At 55.1% G+C, this 25,874-nt stretch overlaps 1 protein-coding gene and 1 non-coding gene across 4 annotated transcripts; both read left to right on the forward strand.

Moving 5' to 3' along the window:
• Positions 1 to 273: 273 nt before the first annotated feature.
• PDZD4 (PDZ domain containing 4) lies at positions 274 to 24,171 on the forward strand. 3 transcript variants are annotated; one of them, XM_036305799.1, is made up of 8 exons: positions 274 to 948; positions 17,806 to 18,059; positions 19,152 to 19,242; positions 19,710 to 19,808; positions 20,696 to 20,758; positions 21,407 to 21,508; positions 21,783 to 21,878; positions 22,054 to 24,171. In XM_036305799.1, the coding sequence occupies exons 1-8, from the start codon at positions 889 to 891 to the stop codon at positions 23,599 to 23,601; spliced, it is 2,313 nt and encodes a 770-aa protein (XP_036161692.1). In that variant the 5' UTR covers positions 274 to 888; the 3' UTR covers positions 23,602 to 24,171. The 3 variants fall into 3 exon arrangements, with proteins under 3 accessions (XP_036161692.1, XP_036161693.1, XP_036161694.1); XM_036305800.1 differs by lacking the exon at positions 21,783 to 21,878; XM_036305801.1 differs by lacking the exons at positions 17,806 to 18,059; positions 19,152 to 19,242.
• LOC118654899 lies at positions 12,811 to 12,925 on the forward strand. Its single transcript, XR_004967142.1, has one exon. It is a non-coding gene; the product is annotated as a small nucleolar RNA SNORA40 (small nucleolar RNA).
• Positions 24,172 to 25,874: the final 1,703 nt, after the last annotated feature.

Below are 25,874 nucleotides of genomic sequence, written 5' to 3' on the forward strand. Positions count from 1 at the left end.
GCGTTTCTCCAAACAGGATCCCCGTCTCCCAGGCCGGCACCGCACAGGCGGTACGTCCAATGCTAGGCGCCCCGGGGCCCGACGCCTGGGGTGGCGGGGAGCCAGGGGTCGCCCCCCTTCAGGGTTCGTGTCTAGGCCCCGCCCCTGGCTTCCCGCGCCAGCTCCCGAGGCCTCCCGCCGCTCGCGCTCCCACCCAGCCCCGCTCTCCTCCCCCGCGCGCGTGCGCCCCGTCCCCGCGCCCCTCCCCCGCCGCCACCGCGGCCGCGCGCGCGTGCCCGTCGTCTCGGGCGGGAGCTGGAGATAGCGGGGCCAGCTGGGGTCCGGAGAACGGGCTCCAGGAGCGCGGGGAGCGCGGCCGGGCGAGGCAGGAGCTGGGGCGCGGGTCTGGCCGCGAGCGGGGGTCGCTGCCGCGCCGCCGCCCCCCAGTCGGCGGGCCGGGCCGCGGCGCTGAGCGCGAGGGCCAGGCTCCCCGGGCCGGCGGCCATGGGCGGGAGCCGGAGGAGGCAGCGGCAGCGGCAGCGGCGGGCCCCGCGGGTGGGGAGGCGCGTGGCCCACGGCCCCTGACGCCCCCGGCGGCCCGGCGCGCCCCCGCGCCTCCTGGGGGGCTGTAGCCAAGCAACGCCCGGCGCGCCCGCCCATCCCCCGCTTCCCTTTTTTCCCTGGCCGGGTGCGGGGGAGCATGCTGGCCCCTGGCCTCAGCCAGCCAAGAGTTAACCCGAGGGGCGTGGAGCTGCGCCCCCCTCGGGGGCGTGCCCCCCTCCCCCGCTAGGCGGCCCGCCCCCTGCTCTAGGGTATGGCTCCCGGCCCTGGCCCGGGACCCGAGGTCCCGCGCAAGGGCCAGTGAAAGGCGTTTACCCGATTCTGCCCTCTCCCTCGCCGGCCAGCACCATGGGATGTAATATGTGCGTGGTCCAGAAACCGGAGGAGCAGTACAAAGTAATGCTTCAGGTAGGGTGGCTGGGCCGCTGGGATGGGGAGGCGTGGGCGCCACCTGGGGAGGAAGCGGGCCCGGGGGTGAGGCCTGGTGGAGCCGGGGCGGCAGATGTGGGAGGGAGGCTGGAGGGTTCTAGAGGAAGAGGTAGGGAGCCATCCTCGCCCTCAATTTCTGCAGCTGCTGGGTGTTGGCGCTCATGGGAACCAGTCACAGACGGGGGGGAAGCCGCGTGGGGAGGGGGTGCGGGGCGCATCCTTTGGGCTCTTTGGTTGTAGATTGGGACGCGAACATTGGGTTCAGGTCGGACCGGGTCGGGAAGTTGGGGCCGGTCCGAGTCCGGTGCGTTTGGGAGCTGGGAGTCACGATGCTGAGGGCGCCGGCGCTGGGTAGAGGTTGCATAGCAACGAGCTCTTTACCCAGCACACGCTTGCGGTGCTGGACCCAGAGCAGGACAGGGAGGTTGGTGCCCGCGGCTTGGAGGACCACCAAATCCAGGTCTCGTCGGGACAGGGGCGCAGGAGCGCGCGGGCAACCCGGGGCCCCGCAGATGCTTGGCCCGGTCGAGGATGCCTATCCCAGCACCCACTCTCCGCTCCGGCCCTGCCCCAACGGTGGGCTCCCAGACCTTGGGTGCTTCCAGAGAGTGTCCGCCGTAGGGTTCAGCGGAGAGGGCTGTCGGCGGGCCGCAGTGCCCGGCCTGCTCTCTCTCTCTCTCTCTCTCTCTCTCTCTCTCTCTCTCTCTCTCTTTCTCTCTCTTTCTCTCTCTCTCTCTGGGCCTCGAGGGGTGTGGACCGGGCGGTGCGTGGCTGGAAGACACCGAGCTGCGCGCTCCGGCCCGGACTCCAGCTCCGGTGCTGGGAGCGGGGCTTCCTTGCCTGTGCGTGGCGTTATTTCGTGAGTGCGTACCTGTGCCCCATCTATATGTGCGTGGGGGCTCCTGTGGCCCCCGCGTGTGTGTATTTTCTGTGTGCGCCCTGAGAGCTGTCTTAGAGAAATGTCCCAGATGGTGTGGCCTGAGACGCCCCCCAGGGCTAAGTGGAGTGAGTTCAAGGTCAGAGGGAGTCGAGGCCCAGGGGCAAACCAACACAGATATGCTCTTCAATTCCGTGTTTGTTGGTCAGGACTGGGGAATAAAATAAGTGCAGGCAGGAGCAGTGCTGGCTGGGGGAAATGGGGTCTCCTTAGAAGAAGAGGGGAAACCCCTTACAGGTATCAGCGGGGTCACGGGAAGTGGGGAAGAATCAGTGCATCAGGGGGTTGGGGAGGCCCGGGAAGCCCAACATTTGTGTGGGGAGCCTAGTTCTTCTGGCCCCCATAAAGGGGGGCGAGCGGGCAGGAGGGCAATCTAGCCCTAGCCTGGAGGCACTCCTCCGCTTTCTCCCCGCAGGTCTCGGGGCCCACAAGCCCTCCGCTTTTCACGCTCCCCACTCCCCCAACCCCCACCCCGTTCCTGGCCATTCATTGCTTTTGCCTCCTGGGATCGGATTCGGGAATGACCCAGGTTGGGACCTACAGGTAGTCCCCTGGAATCCCAGTGATGGGCACCCAGGCTACTGTAGGGAGGTGGGCTGCGCTGGTTGGTCCATGAGGCCGAGGAATCCCATCCTCACTGCTTCCTTTCTTGGAATCATTTTATCAAAAAGCTAGCGCTTCCCTAGCGACTTTGCTTGGGGCGATGGGCGCACTATTCAGTGTGCAGGTGATGTTTTATTGAGTTCTATACTTGAAACCTGTACGGTTTTGCGAACCAATGTCACCCCAATCAATTCAATAAAAATAATTTTTTTTTAAAAAGGCAAGCGGTTCCAAAGTGGTGGGCTCTGGACTTTGCTGGAGAGGCATTGGTGTAGTGCTTCATTTCAGGCCAGCCTCAGGGGGGTGTGTGGAAAGCGGAGGGCAACCTGCACTGCATTACAGGCCTGAAATGAGTCATGGTTGGGAGGAGACACTGTGATAACCCTTTGGGGGGGGGGATCCCCATGGCAGTGGGAGGAGGCGCCACAGGTTGGGCTGGGACTGCCTTCAGGAATCTCCATGTCTGAGGAGGGTTTGAATCAATTCCCTGGCCAGGCTTTCCACCTTGAGAGAGAGCCCCAAGGCCTGGACAAGTAACCCCTCAGCATGGGGATCCTGCAAAGGCTAGTCTCCCCCCACCCCCCCTGTTTCCTAGTCTGGGCTACAGCCCTCCCTGACCCGAGTCCCTGGGAACGCTGTTCCCTTTTACGGCTCCTGCAAAAGTTTGGACAGAAGCAACGGGGACTGGATGCAGTTTTAAAAGGAACCATCCTTTGAGTTAAGGGAAGACAAAAGAGGATTGAATTTGGAAAATCTGGAAAGCAGAGAAAGCCATTCGCTATCTCAGATGAGCCTATTTCTGGGGGCTGGAGTCCCAGGCAGAGAAGGGAGAACTTTTGCCTGGAGCCTCTTCTCAGGCAAGGAAGCTTTTGTCCCAAAAGACCAGCCAGTTTCTGGGACCCCTTGCCTCTGGCCCCAGTGCTTCCGAAACACTGATGTTCTCCCAGCTTCAGTGGCACTTCTCCCTGCCTCCTCCCTACCTGCCTGTGACCCCTGCACCTTACCCCAGGGTAAAGGACACCACTGAGACACAATGCAGCCCAGAGAAAGGCACATGCCCACCTACATCACTTGCCACATGACTTCCTTGTGCAAGGGCTCCCTGGAGCCTCTTCCTAGATCTCTAGAGGTCTCTGACCCCCAGGTTAAGGGAGCCTTGAGTCTCGGCTAGCCTTGAGTTCCAGGCCCTTTCCGCCTGATGATTTAGGCACTTAAAAACAACACTACAGCTTTATTGAGAGAATTCGTATACCCTTAAAGTGTACAAATTAGAGGGTTTTAGTCTATTCAGAGAGTTGTGCAACTATGGCCTCTGTCTAATTCCAGAACATTTTCGTCACCTTAAAAAGAAACCCCGTACCCATTTCCCCCCATACCTCCCAGCCCCTGGCACCCACTAATTTACTTTCTATCTTTGTAGATTTGCCCTATCCAGACTTTTCTAAATGGTTTTTAATGGAACCATACAATATGTGACCCTTTGTGGCTGGCTTCATTCATTTATCATCTTGTAGCATGATTAGTACTAATTTTCTTTTTTTACTACTAATTTTTTTTTTATTGCTGAGTAATAATCCCTTGTACGGCTATACCACATAATAGTCATCCATTCATCTGTTGATGGCTGTTTGGGTCGCTTCCATCTTTTGACTATTGTGAATCATGCTGCCGTGGCTGTACAAATAAATGTCTGAGTTCCTACTTACTTTCAGTTTTATTAGGTGTATGCCCAGAAATGGAATTGCTGGATCATAGGGCAATTCTGTTTGCCTTTTTTGAGGAGCTGCTTAACTTTTTCCAGCGGGGCTTAACCATTTTACATTCCCACCAACAATGTAAGAGGGTTCAATTTCTGCACATCTTCCCCAACACGGTTTGTAAATTTTTAAATTGATTAAGTTGTTAAAAGGTTTTTAATGGATTTTTCTTTCTTTTTTTCTTTCTTAGAGAGAGAGGAAGGGACAGGGAGAGAGAGACATGTATCCTGCACGCTTCTCGCCTCCAGCTAGCCTACCATCTCCTGCACGCCTCCTGCCTGCTACACGCCTCCCGGTTCCTGCACGCCTTGGGACTCAGGCACGCCTCCCGCCCCCTGCTCGCCTCCGCCCCTGCTCGCCTCCCGCCCCCTGCGCTCCTCCCACCGCCTGCGCTCCTCCCACCGCCTGCGCTCCTCCCACCGCCTGCGCTCCTCCTACCCCCTGCACTTTTCCCGCCGCCTGCGTGCCTCCCGCCCCCTGCACTCCTCACGCCGCCTGCTCACCTCCCGCCGCCTGTGCACCTCCCGCCCCCTGTGCACTTCCCGCCCCCTGCTCACTTCCCGCCCCCTGCTTACCTCCAGCCCCCTGCTCTCTTCCCGCCCCCTGCACCCCTCCCGCCCCCTGCACCCCTCCCGCCCCCTGCTGGCCTCCAGACTCCTGCACGCTTCCCACCAGGGATCAAGCCCACAACCCAGGCGCCCACAACCCAGGCAAGTGCCCTAACCTGCAATCCCAACTGGCAGCACCTCAGTGCACTGGCCCAACACAGGTTTTTGGTAATAGTCATCCTACTGTGTGTGAGGTGGTAGCTCATTGTGGTTTTGATTTGCATTTCTTGATGGCTAATGATGTTGAGCATCTTTTCTTGTGCTATTTATTGGTCATTTGCATATCCTTTTGGGAGAAATTTCTCTTTATGCCCATATCACATTGCTTTTATTTTAGCTTTGCAAGTAACATTTGAAATCAGCAAGTGTGAGTCCTCAAACTTTGGACTCTTCAAGATTGTTTTTGCTATTCTGGGTCCCTTGAGTTTCCATAGGAATTTTAAGATCGACTTGTCAACGTCTGAAAAGAAACCAACTGATTTTATGGGAATTGTATTGAATCTGTAGATCAGCTTGGGTGAGTAGTTATTACCCACGAACATGGGATGTCTGTTTGTAAATTTATTTATTTACTTTTAGAGAGAAAGGAGAGATAAGAGAAACATTGATTTGTTGTTCCACTTATTTATGCATTCACTGTTTGATTCTTGTATGTGCCCCGATCGGGGATCAAACCCGAAATCCTGGTATATTGGGACGACACTCTAACCAACTGAGCTACCCGGCCAGATGTCTTTACATTTGGGTCTTGAATTTCCTTCACCGGTGTTTTGTACTTTTCTTAAATTTATTCCTGCACATTTTATTTTTTATGATGCTATTGTAAGTGAAATGATTTTCTCAATTTCCTTTTCATCTTTCTCATTGTCATTGTATTGAAATATAACAGATTTTTGTATATTGATCTTGTATCTTGCAACCTTACTAAACTTCATTTATTAGCTTTTATAGTTTTTAGTGAATCCTTCAGGATTGTATGGGGTCATGTCATGGGCAAATAGATATAGTTTTACTTTCTTTCCAACATGGATGCCTTTTCTTTCTTTCTTTTTTAAAAAGCATATATTTTTATTGCTGTCAGAGAGGAAGGGAGAGGGGGAAAGAGATAGAAACATCAGTGATGAGAATAACTGATCGGGTGCCTCCTGCATGCCCTCTACTGGGGATCAAGCCCGCAACCTGGGCATGTGCCCTTGACTGGAACTGAACCCGGGACCCTTCAGTCTGCAGGCCGACGCTCTATCCACTGAGCCAAACCAGTCACAGCCTTTTTATTTCTTTTTCTCACCTATTTGCTTTGGTTAGAGCCTCCAGTATAGTGTTGAATAGAAGTGGGCATCCTTGCTTTGTTTCTGACCTAAGGGGAAGCTTCCAGTCTTTCACCAATGAGTGTGAGGTTGGCGGTGGATTTCTCATAGAGGATCCTTATCAGGTTAAGTTCCCTTCTATTCCTAGTTTGAGTGTTCTTTTCATGAAGGGTCATTCGATTTTGTCAAATGCCTTTCCTGTGGCTGTTGATGTTGATGTAACTTTGGCCCTTTATTCTACTGATATGGTCTATTGCAGTACTTTTAAAAATATATATTTTTATTGATTTCAGAGAGGAAAGGAGACAGAGAGAGAGATAGAAACATCGATGATGATGAGAGAGAATCATTGATCGGCTGGGGATCGAGCCCGCAACCTACATGTGCCCTGACCGGGAATTGAATGGTGACCTCCTCGTCGAAGCTCAACCACTGAACCATGCTGGCTGAGCTATTGCAGTACTTTTTAAATATATTGATTTCAGAGAGGAAGAGAGAGGGAGAGAGATAGAAACACCAATGATGAGAGAGAATCATTGATCAGCCACCTCCTGCACACCCCACACTGGGGATCGACCCCACAACCCGGGCATGTGCCCTGTCCGGGAATCAAACCGTGATCTCATAGGTTGATGCTCAACCCCTGAGCCACACTGGCTGGGCTATCGCACTACTTTAAATGCAGCATGTCAGAATTCCAGCTCTATTTCTGTTATCCAAGTCATGTCCTCCAAGGGTGGGTGGTGAGGAGGCGAGCTTGAAACATCTAGAAAGGGCCCCGAGCAGGGACTGGTGTGTGTGTGTGTGTGTGTGTGTGTGTGTGTGTGTGTGTGTTGGAATGTTTGTTGAGTTAGAATCCGAAGGAGCCAGGCTACAAAGGGTGGAAAGGGAGGAAGCGGCATCACCTAGCACCATCTAGAGCCCAGGCACAAAATGCCTACCATGTGCCCCTGCTTACTGGTCCTGTGTCCTCCTCTCCGGCGGATCGATGCACACTCCACTCTGTTGAGCTTGTCTCTTTACTCCTTCTCAGACACCATCATGTGCTGGCTGGTTGGCAGGCCTGGCAGAGTAGGCTTAGGTGATAAAGGAAACGCCGGCCCATTCCACCCGTTCCCTGAAGGGCCCAGCCACCTCTGTTCTTCTTTCAGCATCTAGGACCAGTGAGTCCACCAGGTCTTCTCCCCGCTGGCCACATCAGGAGAGGCCAAAGGACAACTTCCAGTTCTTGTGGTAGTCTCCCAGGCCGCCTTTTGTCCAGCACCTGCTTGCTGAGCCCCCACTGTGCCAGCCACCATTCTGTGTGCTAGGGATTCATTCAGCTTGGAACGCTCCCCCACACACACACCCCCACCCCCACCTGGGGCCTTTTTACAATGGGAAGGGGTACTGAGCATGAACAAAGATGTTCAATGGTGGGGGAGAGAAGGGCTAATCTGCTGCTGAGAGTAGGGTGCAGGGCAGTGGGCCCATGCCTGTCCCCTCTCTCCAAGACATATTCATCTTTTTAAAACATATATATTTTTATTGATTTCAGAGAGAAAGGGAGGGAGAGAGAAACATCAATGATGAGAGAGAATCATCAATTGGCTGCCTCCATCAAGCCCCCTACTGGGGATCGAGCCTGCAACCCATGCATGTGCCCTGACTGGGAATCGAACTGTGACCAAGCATGAAGCAGAGGACAGCTGGGTGACATATTTATCTTCCATGGCACCTCTCCCCACTTGACATGCTCCCCGTCCCCCTGCCCCCGCTTGAGCAGGGCTTTAGTTCTGTCCCTGTGAAGTAGGACCCCTTCTTCACAGAAAAGAAAATCATGTGGATCACATGAATGGGGAAATCATGTGGATCACATGAATGGGGCACTGAATCCCAATAACCATCATGTGCATGGGCTCCCCTTGCTTTACCATTGACCCAAGATTTTATTTTATTTTAACATTTTTATTGACTTCAGAGAGAGGAAGGGAGAAGGAGAGAGAGATAGAAATATCAATGATGAGAGAGAATCATGGATCGGCTGCCTCCTGCACACCTCCTACTGGCGATTAAGCCCCCAACCTGGCCATGTGCCCTGACTGGGAATCCAACTGGACCTCCTGGATCGGATCATAGATTGATATTCAAGCACTGAGCCACACCAGCTGGGCTTGACCCAAGATTTTAAAATGCCCTTTCTTCCTTACCTCATTTCTGAGGACTGTCTGAGCCATTGGTAGAAAATTCTAGAAAATGCAAATCTATAGTGACAGAAGAGCAGCATTTACAGGGATGGTTGGAAGGGAGGGCTTACAAAGGGCATGAGGCACTTGGCAATGATGGTAGTGCTCACTATCTTAATTGTGGTGATGTTTGCGCGCGCGCGTGCATGTGTGTGTGTGTGTGTGTGTGTGTGTGTGTGTGTGTGTGTATAACATCAAAACTTTGTAAATTACATGCTCTAAATATGTACAGTTGATTGTATGGCAGTTATTCCTCAGTAAAGCTTTAAAAACAAAAAAATAGCCTGGCCAGCATGGCTCAGTGGTTGAGCATCAGCCTATGAACCAGGAGATCACAGTTCCATCCCTGGTCAGGGCACGTGCCTGGGTTGTGGACTCGATCCCCAGTGCGGGGCGTGCCGGAGGCAGCCGATCAATGATTCTCGTCGTTGATAGTTTCTCTTTCTCTCTCCTTCTCCCTTCATCTCTGAAATCAATTAAAAATACATAGAAAATAAATAAAACCAAGAAATACATGTGTACACACACACACACACCCCAAAGGACAAAAAGCAGGTGAGAGCACTTAGCCCGGCCCGGGGCTGAGTGGGTCTTTCCTTCCTTCTCTCTCAGGTCCCTGGCGGGTAAGACAGTGTAGTGTGCTGATACTTGCTCAGTGCCTTTCCTCGGCTGGTAAATGGGAATAAAGAGTGCCTGCCTCCCGGGGTCGTTGCCTTGGCACTGGATCCCCTGGGATCTCATTTGGGTGGGGGTGGAGGGTGGAGTTGCTGCCATCAAGCCATTAGGTCGGTTGTTAACATGTTGAAATTGTCTGGAGAAGGCCTTACTCCTCCTGGACATGTCACAGTTAATATCCAGTGACAGAAGAAGGTCCAATATTATTCGGAGCGTCTCCTGACGTAAAAGAAATGGACAGATTTGGTCCCTTTGCTCAGGAGTCAAGCCGAAGGAGGAAAGACTGAGAAGCTGGGGCTTGGGGTTGGCTTTCGGGTGTTACAGGCATCCCTCCTCTTAATAGTGGGATCTGCCTCTTCCTCATGCTTGCTTTGAACAGTGGAAATGAAAAGGACTCCATAGAGAATACCATTTTGATTACTGCTAGACGTGGGCCAGCCAGGTTAATTAGTCCAGAGGTGGGTGGGTGGGAGAATATTTTCAGTTGTCGTCCCTGCTGCTCTTTTTCAAGCAGGATTTCAGAGGTTCCTGAGAGGCCTGCTTTCCCTGGGAAAGCATGGCAGGGCAGATGGGTTAGGCTTCAGCCCAGCATGTGAGCACCACCCACCCACTCAGCAGCTTTGGGGAGGGAGGAGGAGGAGGGGAGAGGAGAGATAAGACACTTGATCAGGCACTTGATCGGTGCCTGAACTCTGTTCAGGTGTGTGCAAGTCCCTCCTGGTTCCTCAAGAGGGCGCTCTGGGACAGCTGATTCCAACCTGGGGCCTTTGTTAAAATTTTGGATTTGAATGAACAGGTCCAGGGTGGGGCCTGGGATTCGGATTTTCTCACAAACCCCCAGGTGATGTCCATGCTGCTGGTCCTTGGACCACACGCTGAGTAGTGAGAACCTCAGATAGGAACTTGGATTAAATCAATGAAGCCCCAAACCACACCAACATCGCTTAGCACGTGAGTTTGTTACAAATAAGAATCGAGGCTTTACCTCAGACCTATCAAATCAATTTCCAGGGGCCATTGCCCAAGTTGGGTCCCAAAGGACTAATCTGTTTTTCCAAGTCAGGTGTGAGAACTGACCCTCCTTTCCCATCACCCAACAGCCTTACCAACATACAGGCAGCTCACATGGGCACCCAGGCGCACACCACGCTCAGACTACTAAAAAGACCGTGGAGGTGAAGGCCTCTCATGTTTCCCTTTTTGTGCAGGTGTCCCAGGGCAGAAAGGTCTTGGGGGTGTTATGGGGGTGGGATGGTACGGCTTATCCAGGGAGGCTCAGCTGGGAGCACACCATTTATTGGGCCAGTTACATGTGATTGGAGTGTACTGCTGTGTCCTTGCTAGAATTTTATTTTTGAATATTTTTTTATTGATTCATCAGAGAGGAAGGAAGAGGGAGAGAAAGACAGAAACATCGATTATGAGAGAGAATCATTGATTGGCTGCCTTCCTGCACACTCCCTACTGGGGATCAAACCTGCAACCTGGGCATGTGCCTTTGACCGGAATTGAACCTGGGACCTTTCAGTCCGCAGGCCGATGCTCTGTCCACTGAGCCAAACCGGCTAGGGCCTTGCTAGAATTTTTACAAATTAAGGCATTTTGGCCTGGCCGATGTGGTTCAGTGGTTGAGCATCGACCTATGAACTGGGAGGTGACGTTGCGATTCCCAGTCAGGTCACATGTCCAGGTTGTGGGCTCAATTCCCAGTGCAGGAGGCAACCAATCAATGGTTCTCTCTCATCATTGATGCTTCTATCTCTCCCTCTCCCTTCCTCTCTGAAATCAATTTAAAAAATTAAAAAAAAAACACACAAATTAAGGCATTGTGTAGCCACAATACAATTTATTCAGGCAAGAATCATTCTTGGATGGTAAAACCATTAGAGAAAGGTTGGTGGAGAACAGGATCTTCACAGGGTCTCCAGGCATTACCTCAAATTTCTTGTGAATTAGGCAGGGAAAATGCAACTTTGCCACCGAGAGCCCTGGCAGCCTCCACCATGACTATGAGATCAAACCAACCAAGGCTCCCCAGTAGTGGGACAACCTGACCCCAGTGCCTCCGGATTGTCGGAGTTGGGGGGTGGGGGCAAGGATAAGGATACAGCAAGGCCGGCGTGGTTCAGTGGATAGAGTGTTGGCCTGTGGACTGAAGGGTCCCGGGTTTGATTCTGGTCAAGGGCACATGCCTGGGTTGCTGGCTCCATCCCCAGTAGGGGGCATGTAGAAGGCAGGCGATCAATGATTCTCATCATTGATGTTTCTATCTCCCTCTCCCTCTCTGAAATCAATAAACATATATTTTTTTTAAAGGATAAGGATACAGCAACTTGTCACAGTGCTTAAGCTGAATCTAATGAGGGCAATTCCAGACTCTGGGACATTTTATTTTTATTTTTTTAAAATATATTGATTTCACAGAGGAAGGGAGAGGGAAAGAGAGATGGAAACATCAATCAGTGATGAGAGAAAATCATTGATTGGCTGCCTCCTACATACCCTACAATGGGATCAAGCCTGCAACCTGGGCATGTGCCCTTGACCGGAATCAAACCTGGGACCCCTCAGTCCGCAGGCTGACACTCTATCCACAGAGCCAAACTGGCTAGGGCCCTGGGACATTTTTATAAGGCAGCTGCCCTGGACTCTTCCAAGAAGACAATGTCATGAAAATTTAAAAAAAGGGTAAATTGTTCTGGATCAGAGGAGACTAGAGACATAAACCAATGGAATGTGTGTGTGGTCCTTGATTGAATCCTGGCTCCAAAAAAAAGCAAGCTTGTGAGGGCATTAGTGGAATAGTTGGAGAGATGTGGAGGTGGCTGTATCAGAGCTAAATCCGCGAGCATGTTAAAGGGTGTTGTGGTTTCTCCGGGGAATGGCAGGGTGTGTTTCAGCATCTTACTGTGGAAAGTGTATGTGCAGAAAAGGGAGGGATCAGGGGCAGCAGATGTCCACCATCAGATGTTCCAATGTCCCTGTGGATTGACAAATTTTCAAAATCCAGAGTTGGGAAGACCTGAAGAAGGACTTCTGTTGGGCCACTGAAAAGACAAGTGCAGCCCGGCCAGTGTGGTTCAGTGGTTGAGCATTGACCTATGACCCAGGAGGTCACAGTTTGATTACCGATCAGGGCACATGCCCAGGCTGTGGGCTCAATCCCCAGTGTGGGGGCGTGCAGGAGGCAGCTGATCAATAATTCTCTCTCATCATTGATGTGTCTATCTCTCCCTCTCCCTTCCTTTCTGAAATCAATAAAAAAAATAATATATATTTTTTAAATATTTTATTGATTTTTTGACAGAGAGGAAGGGAGAGGGTTAGAGAGTTAGAAACATCGATGAGATAGCCCTGACCGGTTTGGCTCAGTGGATAGAGCGCCGGCCTGCAGACTCAGGGGTCCCGGGTTTGATTCCGGCCAGGGGCATGTACCTTGGTTGCGGGCACATACCCAGTGGGGAGTGTGCAGGAGGCAGCTGATCGATGTTTCTCTTTCATTGTTGTTTCTGACTCTCTATCCCTCTCCCTTCCTCTCTTTGAAAAATCAATAAAAATATATTAAAAAAAAAAGAAACATCGATGGGAGAGAAACATCGATCAGCTGCCTCCTGCACACCCCCAACTGGGGATGTGCCCGCAACCAAGGCACATGCCCTTGACTGGAATCGAACCGGGGACCCTTCAGTCCGCAGGCCGACGCTCTATCCACTGAGCCAAACCGGTCAGGGCAATAAAAATATATATTTTTAAAAACTACATACAGGTGCTAAAAATAAAGCCTCTTTTGCAACCCAGAACTCATTGCTCAATATGAGTTTTGATACATATAAGAAGGAACATGATAAAAAAAATATGTATGTATATATTTTTTAAAAATGCAGAGAACCTATCCTTGGCTCAGATGGCCATTCCCTGCAGAGGCTTCTGTCTAGGCCAGTGGTCTGTTGCCTTGGAAGTCCCCGTAAGCACTTGTCTGGACTGGGGAAGCCAGAGACACAGCTGTGTCCGGTGTCCTCTGGACACTCCGGACTGCAGAACTGAGAGCCAGCTGGTCCATCAGAGCTCCCTGCGCCAGAGCAGAGCGTAGTTCTGCTTTCTATTTTCTCCTAGCCCCAGTATTCCTAATCAGAGTGGAGTTAGTTGAGTCATAATAGCAATTATGTAATTAAACACACCCCTGAGGCCTTACTGACAGTGAAAGGGCCTTCCCGGGGCTTCCCAGGGAGTCCCCGTGGGACCCCCGGAAAACCTGGCCTCCTTTTCCCTCCTTCTGTCCTGCCCAGATTCCTCATCAGAGCATTTGGGAAGTATGGCGAGGGAGAGATGGGAGAGACGGAAGGAAGAGACAGAGTAGAGACAGACCCGGAGAGACAGGCTCTTTGTCTGAGGCTCTGGGCTGGGAGGGGGCGGGGCGAGCGCGCCTAGGGCCCCGCCCTCCGCCACTGGCCGATCTTGCACCGCCAAGGGGCGGGGTGGGGGGGGGGTTGGGGGCAGCTGCAGCTGCTGTGGCTGTCCTCCCTCGCCTGCACCAGGCCCCTGCCCAATCGCGACTGCCCCCTGAGCGTCCTGAGTTGCTCTCCTTCGTCCCCGCTGATGATGTTCTGGAATTAGATCGAGGTGATGGCTGCACAATGGAATACAGTAAATGCCACTGAATTGTACATTTTAAAATGGTTAAGATGGTAAATGTTGTGTTAGGTATATTTTACCACAGTAAAAAAAAATAATGCTGCTCTTAACAGCCTTGCAATTCGCATGCTATTTGTCATCATTTTAGGATCTATTCTTTAGAGCAAATTTACTGGATCAGGGGTATGACGAACATTTTCAAACTTACTGACAAATTCCCTCAGGAAGATAACCATTTTACACACTGGGGTAAGGACCAGACTGAGTGTGTGATCGGGTGATGGGCTCAGCCAGGAGGAGGGGCACTGAGGGCCTGGAGGTGGCTTCTGCCCTTGGGACCTGTGGTGACTGGGCAGCGCGCGCTCTGTAGGTGTGTCAGGGGGAACCAGGCTGTCTGAAAGCCGTGACGGCCACCTGGGTCACATTTGGGCAAAGGGGTGCCTCTAAGGCTCGAGTCCCCTCTTCCTGGTGGAAGTGAAGTGATTTCCAGCCCAGCTGGGATTGGGTTGAGCTGTGGTCCATGGACCAACCCACTTGGGCCCATCCCAGCAGCAGGAATCAGCCGTGTGCGGAGAGGCCCTGAGGAGAGAGCATGAAGTCTCGGGCAAGGAAACCGGCAGGACTCGCTGCCAAAGGGCAGTTTCTAGCTAAGGCAAGAAATATGCCCAGCACGTGGCAAGGCTGGCACAGCCCACCTGGAGAGCTACAGAAGATGAGAGCCATTGGGGACTGGGTGAAGGGGGTATGTGGGACATACACATGGGCTTTCAGGCATGTGAAGTGTTGGAAGGTAAAGTGGATTTCTTGTTCCAAAAGAGGCAGGTCGTGAGTTTGCTGACAATGGGCTCATCCAGCGAGTATAGCTGTTCTTCAACCGGAAGGGCTTCTGGTGCAGCTGACCACCCCGGGTTCATGGGGAAACTCCTGGGAAGGCTGCGTGGGGCTCCTTGGGACCTGGCTTCCGCTCTGATCTGAGGACTGTCTGCTCTGGCCTAGCCTGGCCTCCCCATGCTCATCCTAGCCTTTGACTCCCGGTGGGCCCTCTCAGGTCAGAAATCGAGGTGTATTGGGAGTGTATTCTGTGAGTTCCCGAGGAACCAAATCGCGCAGCTGTGAAGCCTCACCCATGTGTTAGGTCTCCCAGGGTCCAGCCTGTGCCACGCGCTTAGCATGCTCAGCAGCCTCCCTGGGTGTTTGCTGGGCCTTTCATGGCTCCCGATGCAAAGGTGTTTGGGCAGAGCCTCAGCGAGGGTCTGCTTACCAGCGAGTGTGGTTCTTCCATCAGATGGACACACAGGTACCTGGCCTTGAGTGGCTATATGAGACAGGAGGGGGCAGGAAGTGATGAGCAGGTGCCCAGGACACCCACTCCTATTGCTCTAGTCCCCAGAAAGAAGGATGTGTGAAGGGACAGGAAAGAGTGGCAGCTGTGCGATCTGGGGTAAAAAGGCAATGGAGAGGCCCCCCCCATCCCCACCCCCCCACCCCCCAGATGAATAATTTACCAAAAGGTTAAGATGGAGACAAAGGAGGATAATGACACAGGCTGACACTTAGTGCTGAGTGGGGAGGTGGCAGGAGGGGGTGGGGGAGGGGGAGCAAAGAGCTTCTGGAGGAGAAGAGGGTTCAACACAGGGTCATACACCCACCCGCACAGCCACCAAGCCTTACCCCTCACCCATACAATCCATTCGCACCCAGACCCCCACACCCCCACTCACACCCCTACCCAGACCACACCCACCCAATCCATAAACAACCACCCCTGCACACCCTCTACCTACCCACGCACCTGCCCCTAGGCCTCCACATCTCAGCCAGAACCCCACCTATATCCCCACACCCTATTCCCACCCCCACTCACCCTCTGTCCCACTGCCAGTGACCCACCTCCTATACCGCCCACTACATAAAGCAAGAGGGGGCTCCTCCCAACTGTCCCACTGAGCCCACTCCCCGTTCCCTGAGCCCCCAGCCCCACGCTGCCCCTCCAACTGTTCTTCCAAAACTCAGGAACTCTGAACTCCCTAGGCATCTGACGGTTTTCTATATTTTTCAAATCTACAAGGACATAATCACCTAGCACAGTGGTCGGCAAGCTCATTAGTCAACAGAGCCAAATATCAACAGTACAACGATTGAAATTTCTTTTGAGAGCCAAATTTTTTAAACTTAAACTATATAGGTAGGTACATTGTTATTAATTAGGGTACTCCTAAGGCTTAGGAAGAGCCACACTCAAAGGGCCAAAGAGCCGCATGTGGCTCGCGAGCCGCAGTTTGCTGACCACAGAGGTCCTAGCAGAAAGGGAATGAAGTACCCAGGAGCCACGGGCGGCCAGGGGTCCCTGACTCCCGAGCTTTCCTAGGACACCAGGGGCTGGTCTGTCACGTTGCAGCTGGGAAGACATGATGTTACGGTTGGGTGGGGCATCTCTCTGAGGAACCCCATCCCCCTGAGACATTCAGGAGGAAGGTGGCACTGTGCGTGAGAATGAGAAGACAGGACAGCATAGCCAAGCAGAGAAGCCGGGTGCTTTGGCCCATGTGGGGCCCTGTCCATGGGTGCACACTGGGTTCCTGGGACCCGCACTCTCTATGCTGGCTGTCAGGGACTTGGCTTCTACCTGCAAACAGGCCTCCCCATCTCTTCCCCTGATTCAGGGCAGGTGGCACCTGCTCAGGGAGCCTTCCTTTACACCCCCTACCCCTGCCTAGGCTGGCCCCGAGCTTCCATAGCAGCCCCCAGTGGTCTGCCTTTGCACTTCCCTGCTGGCTGTAGCCATTTGGGGCGTCACTGCTAGTGGGTGGCCTCCCCAGGCCCAGAACAGCCCTTCCACAAGCTGCTGAGTAAATTGAAGACCCTGCCACCCCCCTGCTCCAGGGCCTGGCCCCATGGCAGGTGCTGGCTGTTTGTTTGGTCATTAGTCTTCTTCCCTCCCTGCCGAGCAGGGCCGTGAGGCTACAGCGTGGGCTGCGGGCTTCACTAGCTGGAAAGTGACCATCCCAGAGCCCAAGGCACACAGGCTGCTGCGAAAATTAGGGACTGTGCTGGGGCCAGTCTTCTACCCCCCAAGTTACCTTTAGGGCAACTTGCTCTACCCAGCTGAGACCCGCCCTGGATCTCCATCTCCCGGAAGGCCCTCTGTCCAGCCAGTATCAGCCTGCTTTTCCCCAGAGCCTACTCCAGCCCCACCTTCTCCTTGGCCCCAGAGCCTGCCACGGCCTCCTCCTTCCCTGCTCACCCCACTCCTACCACTGCGCGCATCCTGGTCTGGCTCATGACCTTGACTCACCCCCTTCGTCTTGCTGAGCCTTGGTTCCTCATCTGCCAAATAGATCATCATCAGATTTGGGCACATCAGGCGCCCAAGAAACGGCGGTAGTTGGATAAGGGCCACTTCCTTGGCCTTAGGCTGCCTTGAGATGCCACCAGGCCATGTGTGTGTGGGCCTTTTCTCTTTGGTGAGTCCCTCGCTACCTTGAGGACAGAGATCCTGTCCTTTGCATCTTCTTACTCTTCCCTGACCCTCCCGCCTGAACCCATCATGAGAGGAAGCCTCCTCTCGTACACAACAAATGTTCACTTATTGCCAAGGGGGACTTCGTAGTCTTTTGAGTTGCTCACTCTGGCCTCTGCTGCCTGAAGAGTTGAGTGGCTCCCGGGGGAGGGCTGAAGGATGTTCTAGTGCGTAGACACTGGGGCTCCCCGGCCTCCGGGGCATGGCCCAGCAATCCCCAGACAGCACTCTGTGGGGACAGGGCTGAGAAGTGGGGTTCACCTGGAAATGGGGCGCTATGAGTAAGCAGAACAGATTTCTTTTTAAAATATATATATTTTTATTGATTTCAGAAAGGAAGGGAGAGGGAGAGAGAGAAACATCAGTGATGAGAGAGAATCATTGATCGGCTGCCTCCTGCACGCCCCACACTGGGGATCGAGCCTGCAACCCAGGCATGTGCCCTGACCGGGAATTGAACTGTGACCTCCTGGTTCACAGGTTGAGCCACGCAGGCCGGACAGCAGATTTCTTGGTTGCATACATTGGGGCACTGGTCAGTGGGTTCTCATGGGGGCGTGTCTCTGCCGCAGGTGAACGGGAAGGAGCTCTCCAAGCTGTCTCAGGAGCAAACCCTGGAGGCCCTGCGTTCCTCCAAGGAGCCCCTGGTGATACAGGTGTTGAGACGCAGCCCCCGCCTCCGGGGGGAAAACTCCTGTCATGACCTGCAGCTGGTGGACAGTGGCACTCAGACTGACATCACCTTCGAGCATATCATGGCGCTGGGCAAGCTGCGCCCGCCCACCCCACCCATGGTCATCCTGGAGCCGTACGTCCTATCTGAGCTGTGAGTCGCCCTCAGGAGGGCCCCGGGCCCTGCCTCCAGAGAGGGCACGCCACCAGGGGCAGCCATCCCCACCCCACCCAGAGGCTGTGTTGCTCAGCTCTGGGCATGGCGGGGAGACCCCGACTGGCTTGCCCTCTCAGGCAGGAAGCAGGCTCCTTGGCCTCCAGAGTTGACTGTGGCACCCAAGGGCTCAGAAATCTCCAGGCCTCTAGCCTCAGGCTGAACACCAGCCGGGGAAGGGGCCAGGGGAGGTTGACAAGCAGGCTCCTCATTGTATCTACCCCCAGGGCCAAGGGAGGACCATCCTGGGATCTTGCTGCTGGAAGGTTGAGGTCCTCAGCTCCTCCTCCTCCATCCTCTCTCCTCTGCCGTCCCATCGTCTTCTGCCTCACAAGCATCACCCCTTGAATCTTCTTGCATCCTTGTCTGTCCCATCTCTCTCCCTGCTCTGAACTTCTTCCATCTCTTCGGCTTCTTTCTTTGGCTTTGGCCCACTCAGAAGAAGGGCCTCTCACCCAGGTCTGGTGGCTCATGACTGTGTGAGCGCTGACTCATTCTGCTAGTCTAAACCCCGTCTGCAGGGAGGTGGTCCTGGGATCCCCTCCACAGAGAGGTAGGCCCAGGGCTGCCGGCTGCCAAGCTTAGCTTCGGGGCAACGAGGGCCACCCTTGGAGGTAGAGTGGGCCCTTCTCTGCCCCCCAGCAGTCCTCCGGGGCCTGGATAACTCCTGGGGGCGTTGCATGAGTGGGGTCAGTGCTGGGCGGGAAGGATACCCACAGTTTGGAGAAGTCACTGCCCGCTGGCATGGTTTGAAGAGTCTGAGCTGGGGGATGGTGCGGGACAGGCTTAGGGGTCTAGGCATGCCTGCATCCTCAGTGTGAACCCCCGCACACTCCTGGTCTATGCATGGAAGCATGTAGCTCAGAAGGAGGGGGTTCTGGAAGAAGAGCCTGACCCCATCTTCCCTGAGGGTGTACCCAGAGCAGGGCTCCATGCTGAGTGCAGTGGGACTGGCCAGCCCGGGAGCTGGGGCTGGGGCAAGGTCATGAGAGGAGCAGATGGCCAGCCTGACCCCCCCCTTCTCCTGGGCAGCCCCCCCATCAGCCATGAGTATTATGACCCAGCGGAGTTCATGGAGGGCGGCCCGCAGGAGGCAGACCGTGTGGACGAGCTGGAGTATGAGGTGAGCCAGGCGGCCAGGGCAGGGCCCGCAGCCAGCCTCAGGAGCCAGTCCCAGGATGACTGTCTACAGCCCATCTCAGGCCTGGCTCCTGCTGCTTCCAGGCGGCTGGAAGGCTTGTAGTCCTTCCCGGGGTGTGGCTGGTTACTCAGGCTCACCCACCAAGTCTGGCTGAGTTGGGGAGGGCACGGGTGAGGTCACAGTCGGTTTATGTTGGTGAGTCTGTGTCCCGCACATGTCTGTGTCCTATGCGTCCTGTGCGTCTCGTGCGTATGTCTCGGGCATTTCCTGGTAAGAAACACATGCGCCATTTGGGGATGGTAAGAAAATCCTCCAAATCTGGAGGCTCAGCTCAGGTGAAGTGCTGCTGGGGGACCAGGCTGGGGCGTGCCCACCACCACCGCGTGGGTCCTTGCTCACGTATTTCCGGGGCTTTCTTCCTCTGCTTCCCCCACGCCCCCTTGTGGCAGGAGGTGGAGCTGTATAAAGCCAGCCACCGGGACAAGCTGGGCCTGATGGTTTGCTACCGCACCGATGATGAGGAGGACCTGGGCATCTACGTTGGAGAGGTATGAAGGTGGGGAATATGGCAGTGGAGTCTTCTAGAAGGCAGCAGAGCCTCATGCTGTCTTTGGTGTACTGGGACCTCAAAGCTGGACTTTGATAATGCCCATCTGTACTGCACCAGTGAGGTGAACGGACACCATGGTGGTGGGTAGTGAGGCAGGGCCTGGCATAGAGAATTCCCATAGCATCCAACCCCTTGGCCTTTGCACACTGCCCAGGGTGCTCAGGCTGCCCACAAGGACCCAGTTGCCAGGGATAAGGCCTGCTTAGCATCAGTAGTCAGTGTATGCCCAGCCTGACAGCCCTCCCCCAGCGTACATGGCCAGGGTGGGACAGTGGGCAAGGCTGAGGCAGGCTAAGGTCCCGGCCAGGCTTTGTTATTCCTCGCACGTCTTGCAGCCGCCCTCCTGGCACTCATGGGGGTCATTCTCCACCTGTCTGTGTGTCCGCAGGAGGGGGGATGACTCCCCTGTTGCCATCCACAGTCTAGCAGTATCCTAATCAAGTTAACTTTCATAGGACTATCCCACTGCTATTTTTTGAGTATGGGAAAGTATCCTAGCCTCTGACACAAAAAAGAACAGGCTTTCATGCAAAAAGGAGTGTAGGGTTGCCAGCCAGCGCATGGGCATGAGGGGGTGTTGGAAGGGGCTGGAAGGTTCGGGTCAGTAAGTTGGTGGCTCGTGCTAGGGAGAGGCGACTAGCCCCAGGCCCACTGTTCTATCCCTGCCTCCTGGAGCTTGGGAGCTCCTGGTCTGAGCTGAAGAGGGAGTGAGCGAGGAGCTTTTGGTTGGCTTTGGGGACTCCCGAAGTGAGGCTGACCTTTTCTACTCAGAGGGCACCTTAGCAGAGGTGCCAAGTGCCCACCCAGGATGTGTGTGCCTTGCAGGTGAATCCCAACAGCATTGCAGCCAAAGATGGCCGGATCCGAGAGGGAGACCGAATCGTCCAGGTGAGCGGGGCAAGCATGCCTGACTCCAGGCTCCACTGTGCCAGCTGCCCCTCCACTTCTTTTTTAAAAAATATTTTTATTGATTTCAGAGAGGAAGAGAGAGGGAGAGAGATAGAAACATCCATGATGAGAGAGAATCATTGATTGGCTGCTTCCTGCACGCACGCCCCTTATTGGGGGATTGAGCCTGCCACCTGGGCATGTGCCCTGACCGGGAATTGAACCACAACCTCCTGCTTCATAGGTCGTCACTCAACCACTGAGCCACACCGGCCGGGCTGCCCTACCACTTCTTAGCTGAACCCAGCTCAGTCCTGCTAAGAGCTTAGCTTGGTGCCAGGCAGCCTAAAATCAGGCTGGGTCTCCTCTCTGCACAGCTGCTCTGGGTGGCTCCCGTGTGCCCATGGGATCTGCTCTGGCACCTTACTAGCCTCTCCCTCTGTCCCCTAGATATGAGCACATCTGTCCCATGTTGTCCTCTGAGCATATGTGCCTTTGCACAGGCCAGGCTGTCCTCTCGCGAGGCACCTCCCACTTCTCTCCATCCTGCCAAAGCTTGGGGAGCCTGTTCCAGCCCAGGGTGCTCACCCAGGGCCCGCCCCTCAGCCAGCTCTGGCATCCCTGCTGATTGTTCCTCACCCGCCACAGATAAACGGTGTGGACGTCCAGAACCGGGAGGAGGCGGTGGCCATCCTGAGCCAGGAGGAGAACACCAACATCTCCCTGCTGGTGGCCCGGCCTGAGAGCCAGGTGTGTGTCTAGCAGGGTGTTCTGGGTCCCCTCCCATCAGGCTTTCTGTCTTAGAATCTGCTCATCTGTGTCAGGGGCACAGACATGCCAACAACCTGGCACTGATAGAGAGCTGGCAGTGTCCCAGGGCCTGTTTCCCCCTTTGGCCTATGCTGGCCAGGACCACCCCCTCTCTGAGGTTTTTAACTCTGTTGGGTATGGAACCTTGAGGCAACTGGAGGGGTGGCTGGGGAGGTTCTTAAGACAGTGGAACATCACGGGCCTGTCTCTGCAGCTGGCAAAGCGAATGAAGGACAGTGACCGCGATGACTTCCTGGATGTCTTGGGCTCAGAGAATGAGGGGAAGTTGAAATCCCCCCCTGCCCAGCAGGTGAGGAAGGAAGAAGGGCAGGTGGTGGGGAGGGCCAGCAGGAAGGGAGGGTGAGGAGGGGCTGGGCATGTGTAGGAGGTGGGCTGGACCCCAAAGCCCTTCTGATCACCCCATCCTCTTTTGGCGACCCTGCTAATGGGACCCAGACTGAGTAGGGTTCATCTTTCTACCCCAGCTCGGAAAAGAAGAGGAGCCAGGGGCCCCGGATGTGGGCCCGGGCCTGAGCAACAGCCAGGAGCTGGACAGTGGGGTGGGTCGGACTGATGAGAGCACCCGCAACGAGGAGAGCTCTGAGCACGACCTGCTGGGGGATGAGCCCCTGAGCACCACCAACACGCCCGGCACCCTGCGCAAGTTTGGCCTGCAGGGGGACGCCCTGCAGAGCCGCGACTTCCACTTCAGCATGGACTCCCTGCTGGCTGAGGGGGCTGGGCTGGGGGGTGCCGAGGTCCCGGGCCTCACCGATGAGGAGTATGAGCGCTACCGGGAGCTGCTGGAGATCAAGTGCCACCTGGAGAATGGCAACCAGCTGGGCCTCCTCTTCGCCCGCGCCTCCGGTGGCAACAGCGCCCTGGACGTCAACCGCAACGAGAGCCTGGGCCACGAGATGGCCATGCTGGAGGAGGAGCTGCGGCACCTGGAATTCAAGTGCCGCAACATCCTGCGGGCGCAGAAGATGCAGCAGCTGCGGGAGCGCTGCATGAAGGCCTGGCTGCTAGAGGAGGAGAGCGTCTACGAGCTGGGCGCCAGCGAGCCCAAGAAACGCGAGCTGCCCGACATCTCTGAGCTGCCCGAGAAGTCTGACAAGGACAGCACCAGTGCCTACAACACGGGGGAGAGCTGCCGCAGCACCCCTCTGCTCACCGAGCCGCTGCAGGAGAGCCCCCTGAGGCGGGCCGCTGCTGGCAACTCCAACTTGAATCGGACCCCCTCGGGCCCCCCTGTCGCCACCCACCCCAAGGCAGCTCCTCCACAGGGGAGCCCTGGCAAGTTCCGATCCCTCTCCCGGGATCCCGAGGTGGGCCGGAGACAGCACTCAGAGGAGCGCGTCCGCCGCAGCCCCAAGATGGGGGTCACCCTGGAGCGCGTGGGTCCCGAGGGCAGCCCTTACCTTTCCAGGCGCCACCGAGGCCAGGGCCAGGAGGGCGAGCACTACCAAAGCTGTCTGCAGCTGGCCCCTCCGCGCTGCCTGGAGGATCTGGGCCACGTCCCCTTGAGTTTGGCTGGTGGCCCTCGGGTGGGCGGAGCTGTGGCCGCAGCCAGTGAAGGGCCCCGCATGGAGTGGAAGGTCAAGGTGCGCAGCGATGGAACCCGCTATGTGGCCAAGCGGCCTGTGCGTGATCGCCTCCTAAAAGCCCGGGCCCTGAAGATCCGCGAGGAGCGCAGTGGCATGACCACGGACGACGACGCGGTCAGCGAGATGAAGATGGGCCGCTACTGGAGCAAGGAGGAGCGGAAGCAGCACCTGATCCGGGCCCGGGAGCAGCGCAAGCGGCGTGAGTTCATGATGCAGAGCCGGTTGGAGTGCCTGAGGGAACAGCAGAATGGCGACAGCAAGGCTGAGCTCAACATCATCGCCTTGAGCCACCGCAAGACCATGAAGAAGCGGAATAAGAAGATTCTAGACAACTGGATCACCATCCAGGAGATGCTGGCCCATGGCACTCGCTCAGCTGACGGCAAGCGAGTCTATAACCCTCTGCTCTCTGTCACCACCGTCTGAGCCGCCCAGATGGGAGCCAGCTGCACTATAGGGCGGGCCCTCTGCCCTTGCCCAGGTCCAGTGAGCCTCCAGGAATCCCACCCCCTCCTCTCCCTTAGAATCTAGTGTGTGTCTTTGTGCACAGGTGTGTACACACCTGTCTTTGTATTTGTGCACAGGACTTTGTTACCAGAAAGAAGCCCCCAAGGAGAATGGGCACCCCTTCCATTGTGTGTGTATGTGTGTGCGCGCCTGTGTGTGCGTGTGTGCAACACTAGCCCAGGCACATGCACGTGCACACACTCACCCCCCCCCCCCCAGCTCTCTCAGCGTGTTGAGCTGAAAAGGAGAGGTAAAGAGGATTGTCCTAAGCACAAGAGAATGTCCAGCTCCCAAGCTGAGCCGACTCTCCCCCCTGCTGGGAGCCTCCACTATTTGTAGACAAAGGCGACCCTGTTTTTGTGGTTTTTCTCCCTTTCTGTGCTTGCCAATTGTTTTTCTGTTTTGTGCACCTGCCCTGGGGGCTAGCAGCTCCTTCAGGCAGCCTGACAAAGGTGGAACCCCCCCTAGTGAGGGCTGGGAAGGAGGGGGGTGGGAGGGGGAGTAAGAGAAGGGAGGGTAGGGGTGGGAGGGAAGGGATGGGAAGGAAGGGAAGAATGGGAAGCAGCTTTCCTGCTGGCCTCCGGCTGAGGTGTGGGGACAAGGGCTTTCAAGGCTCACCCTGGAGGCTACCTCCTCTGTGACCAAGGTAGAGCCGAGACTGGGGCCTGAGGGGGCAGTATCCATCCAAGAAGAGATACCTGAGCCCAGGGCTGTGCTTGACTCCATGTGGAGTGTGGCTTCTCTTCTGAGGGTCGTGAGGGGTCCAGAAGCCAAGGCCCATGTGTAGTAGCAAAAGAGCTTTGTGACAAGACCCACATGGAGTTGAGGGAGCTGCCTGAACCCCAGCGAGAGCCATGCCAGGCCAGCTGGGCTGACTAGGGAGATGTCCTGCACCCCCACTTTGCAGGTGTGGACTGGGCAGTTCTCCAAGGCCCCTCAGCCTCAGAGAGCCTCAGATTGGAGGCAGATTGCCCATCCCTGCCCCCCACTGGCATCACAATAAAGCAAGCTGCCTTTTTATGGTGATTCCTGGCCTCCCTGTGTTTATTCTCATCGATCGGAGCTGGGAGAAGACCTGTCAGTTTGGGATGGGAGAGGGGCGCGTGCGTGCGTGCGTGCGTGCGTGCGTGCGTGCGTGCGTTGCCGGGGGTGGTCGTGAAGGGCAGGGCAGGTGAGGACTGGGGCCAATCGAAAGCTGTCTCTCGGCTTTCTTGGCATGTCACTGAGGAACCGCAAGGTTTGGTTATTTTTTTAATATATTTTTTATTGTTGATAGTATTACAGATATCTCCCGTTTCCCTCCCTTTACCCCCCTCTTCCCAGCCCCTACCCACCCTGCCTCCAAGTTTTTTTTCATTATTTCAGAGAGGAAGGGAGGGAGGGAGGAAGAGAGAAAGAGAGAGAAACATCAATGATGAGATGCCTCCTACACACACCCCACCTTGATCAAGCCCACAACCCAGGCATGTGCCCTGACTGGGAATAGAACTGACCTCCTGGTTCATAGGTCATCGCTCAACCACTAAGCCACTCTGGGCAACAGCAAGATCTTTTGATGTCAGTGTCCTGTACCTGACAGGAGCTAAGACAGGGTCACTTGAATCATTTCAAGGGTGTGACATGGCCTCAGGGTTGGGTGCACAGATGCAGGATGACAGAGGCTTGGCTCAGGCCAATACTCCTTCACCGCAGGAGCCTGAGAGAACTGGGTCCCACCCCCTCCCCCTGCTCCGGAAGAACCAGAACAGGGGTAAGGAGCTGGGAGTTTCCCAAAGGCACAAGTTACCTTCCCTATTTGGGGACCCCAGTGCGTAGCACGTAGATGATGCTGAGTAAAAGTCTAGGCCAGTGGTCGGCAAACTGCGGCTCGCGAGACACATGCGGCTCTTTGGCCCCTTGAGTGTGGCTCTTCCTAAGCCTTAGGAGTACCCTAATTAATAACAATGTACCTACCTATATAGTTTAAGTTTAAAAAATTTGGCTCTCAAAAGAAATTTCAGTTGTTGTACTGTTGATATTTGGCTCTGTTGACTAATGAGATTGCCGACCACTGGCCTAGGCCATGAGGTGGATGAATACTTGGGTGGCCACAGGGCCCTTCTGGCTCATGGACTCGCAGGGATGCAGCCAGATGCGGTTCTATTGAGTGCAGCAAACCACTAGTATCGGCTAAGAGCCAGGACCCATGCTAC

Source organism: Myotis myotis, unplaced genomic scaffold (genome assembly GCF_014108235.1).
Source record: "Myotis myotis isolate mMyoMyo1 unplaced genomic scaffold, mMyoMyo1.p scaffold_m19_p_4, whole genome shotgun sequence".
Classification (NCBI taxonomy): Eukaryota; Metazoa; Chordata; class Mammalia; order Chiroptera; family Vespertilionidae; genus Myotis; species Myotis myotis.

Excerpts from the sequence above, each read along its gene's own strand:
- PDZD4 (XM_036305799.1), top strand. The coding sequence starts at position 889 with ATGGGATGTAATATGTGCGTGGTCCAGAAACCGGAGGAGCAGTACAAA. Across the intron at positions 21,509-21,782 it reads TGGCCCGGCCTGAGAGCCAG|CTGGCAAAGCGAATGAAGGA; the intron begins GTGTGTGTCTAG and ends CTGTCTCTGCAG. Across the intron at positions 21,879-22,053 it reads AATCCCCCCCTGCCCAGCAG|CTCGGAAAAGAAGAGGAGCC; the intron begins GTGAGGAAGGAA and ends TTTCTACCCCAG.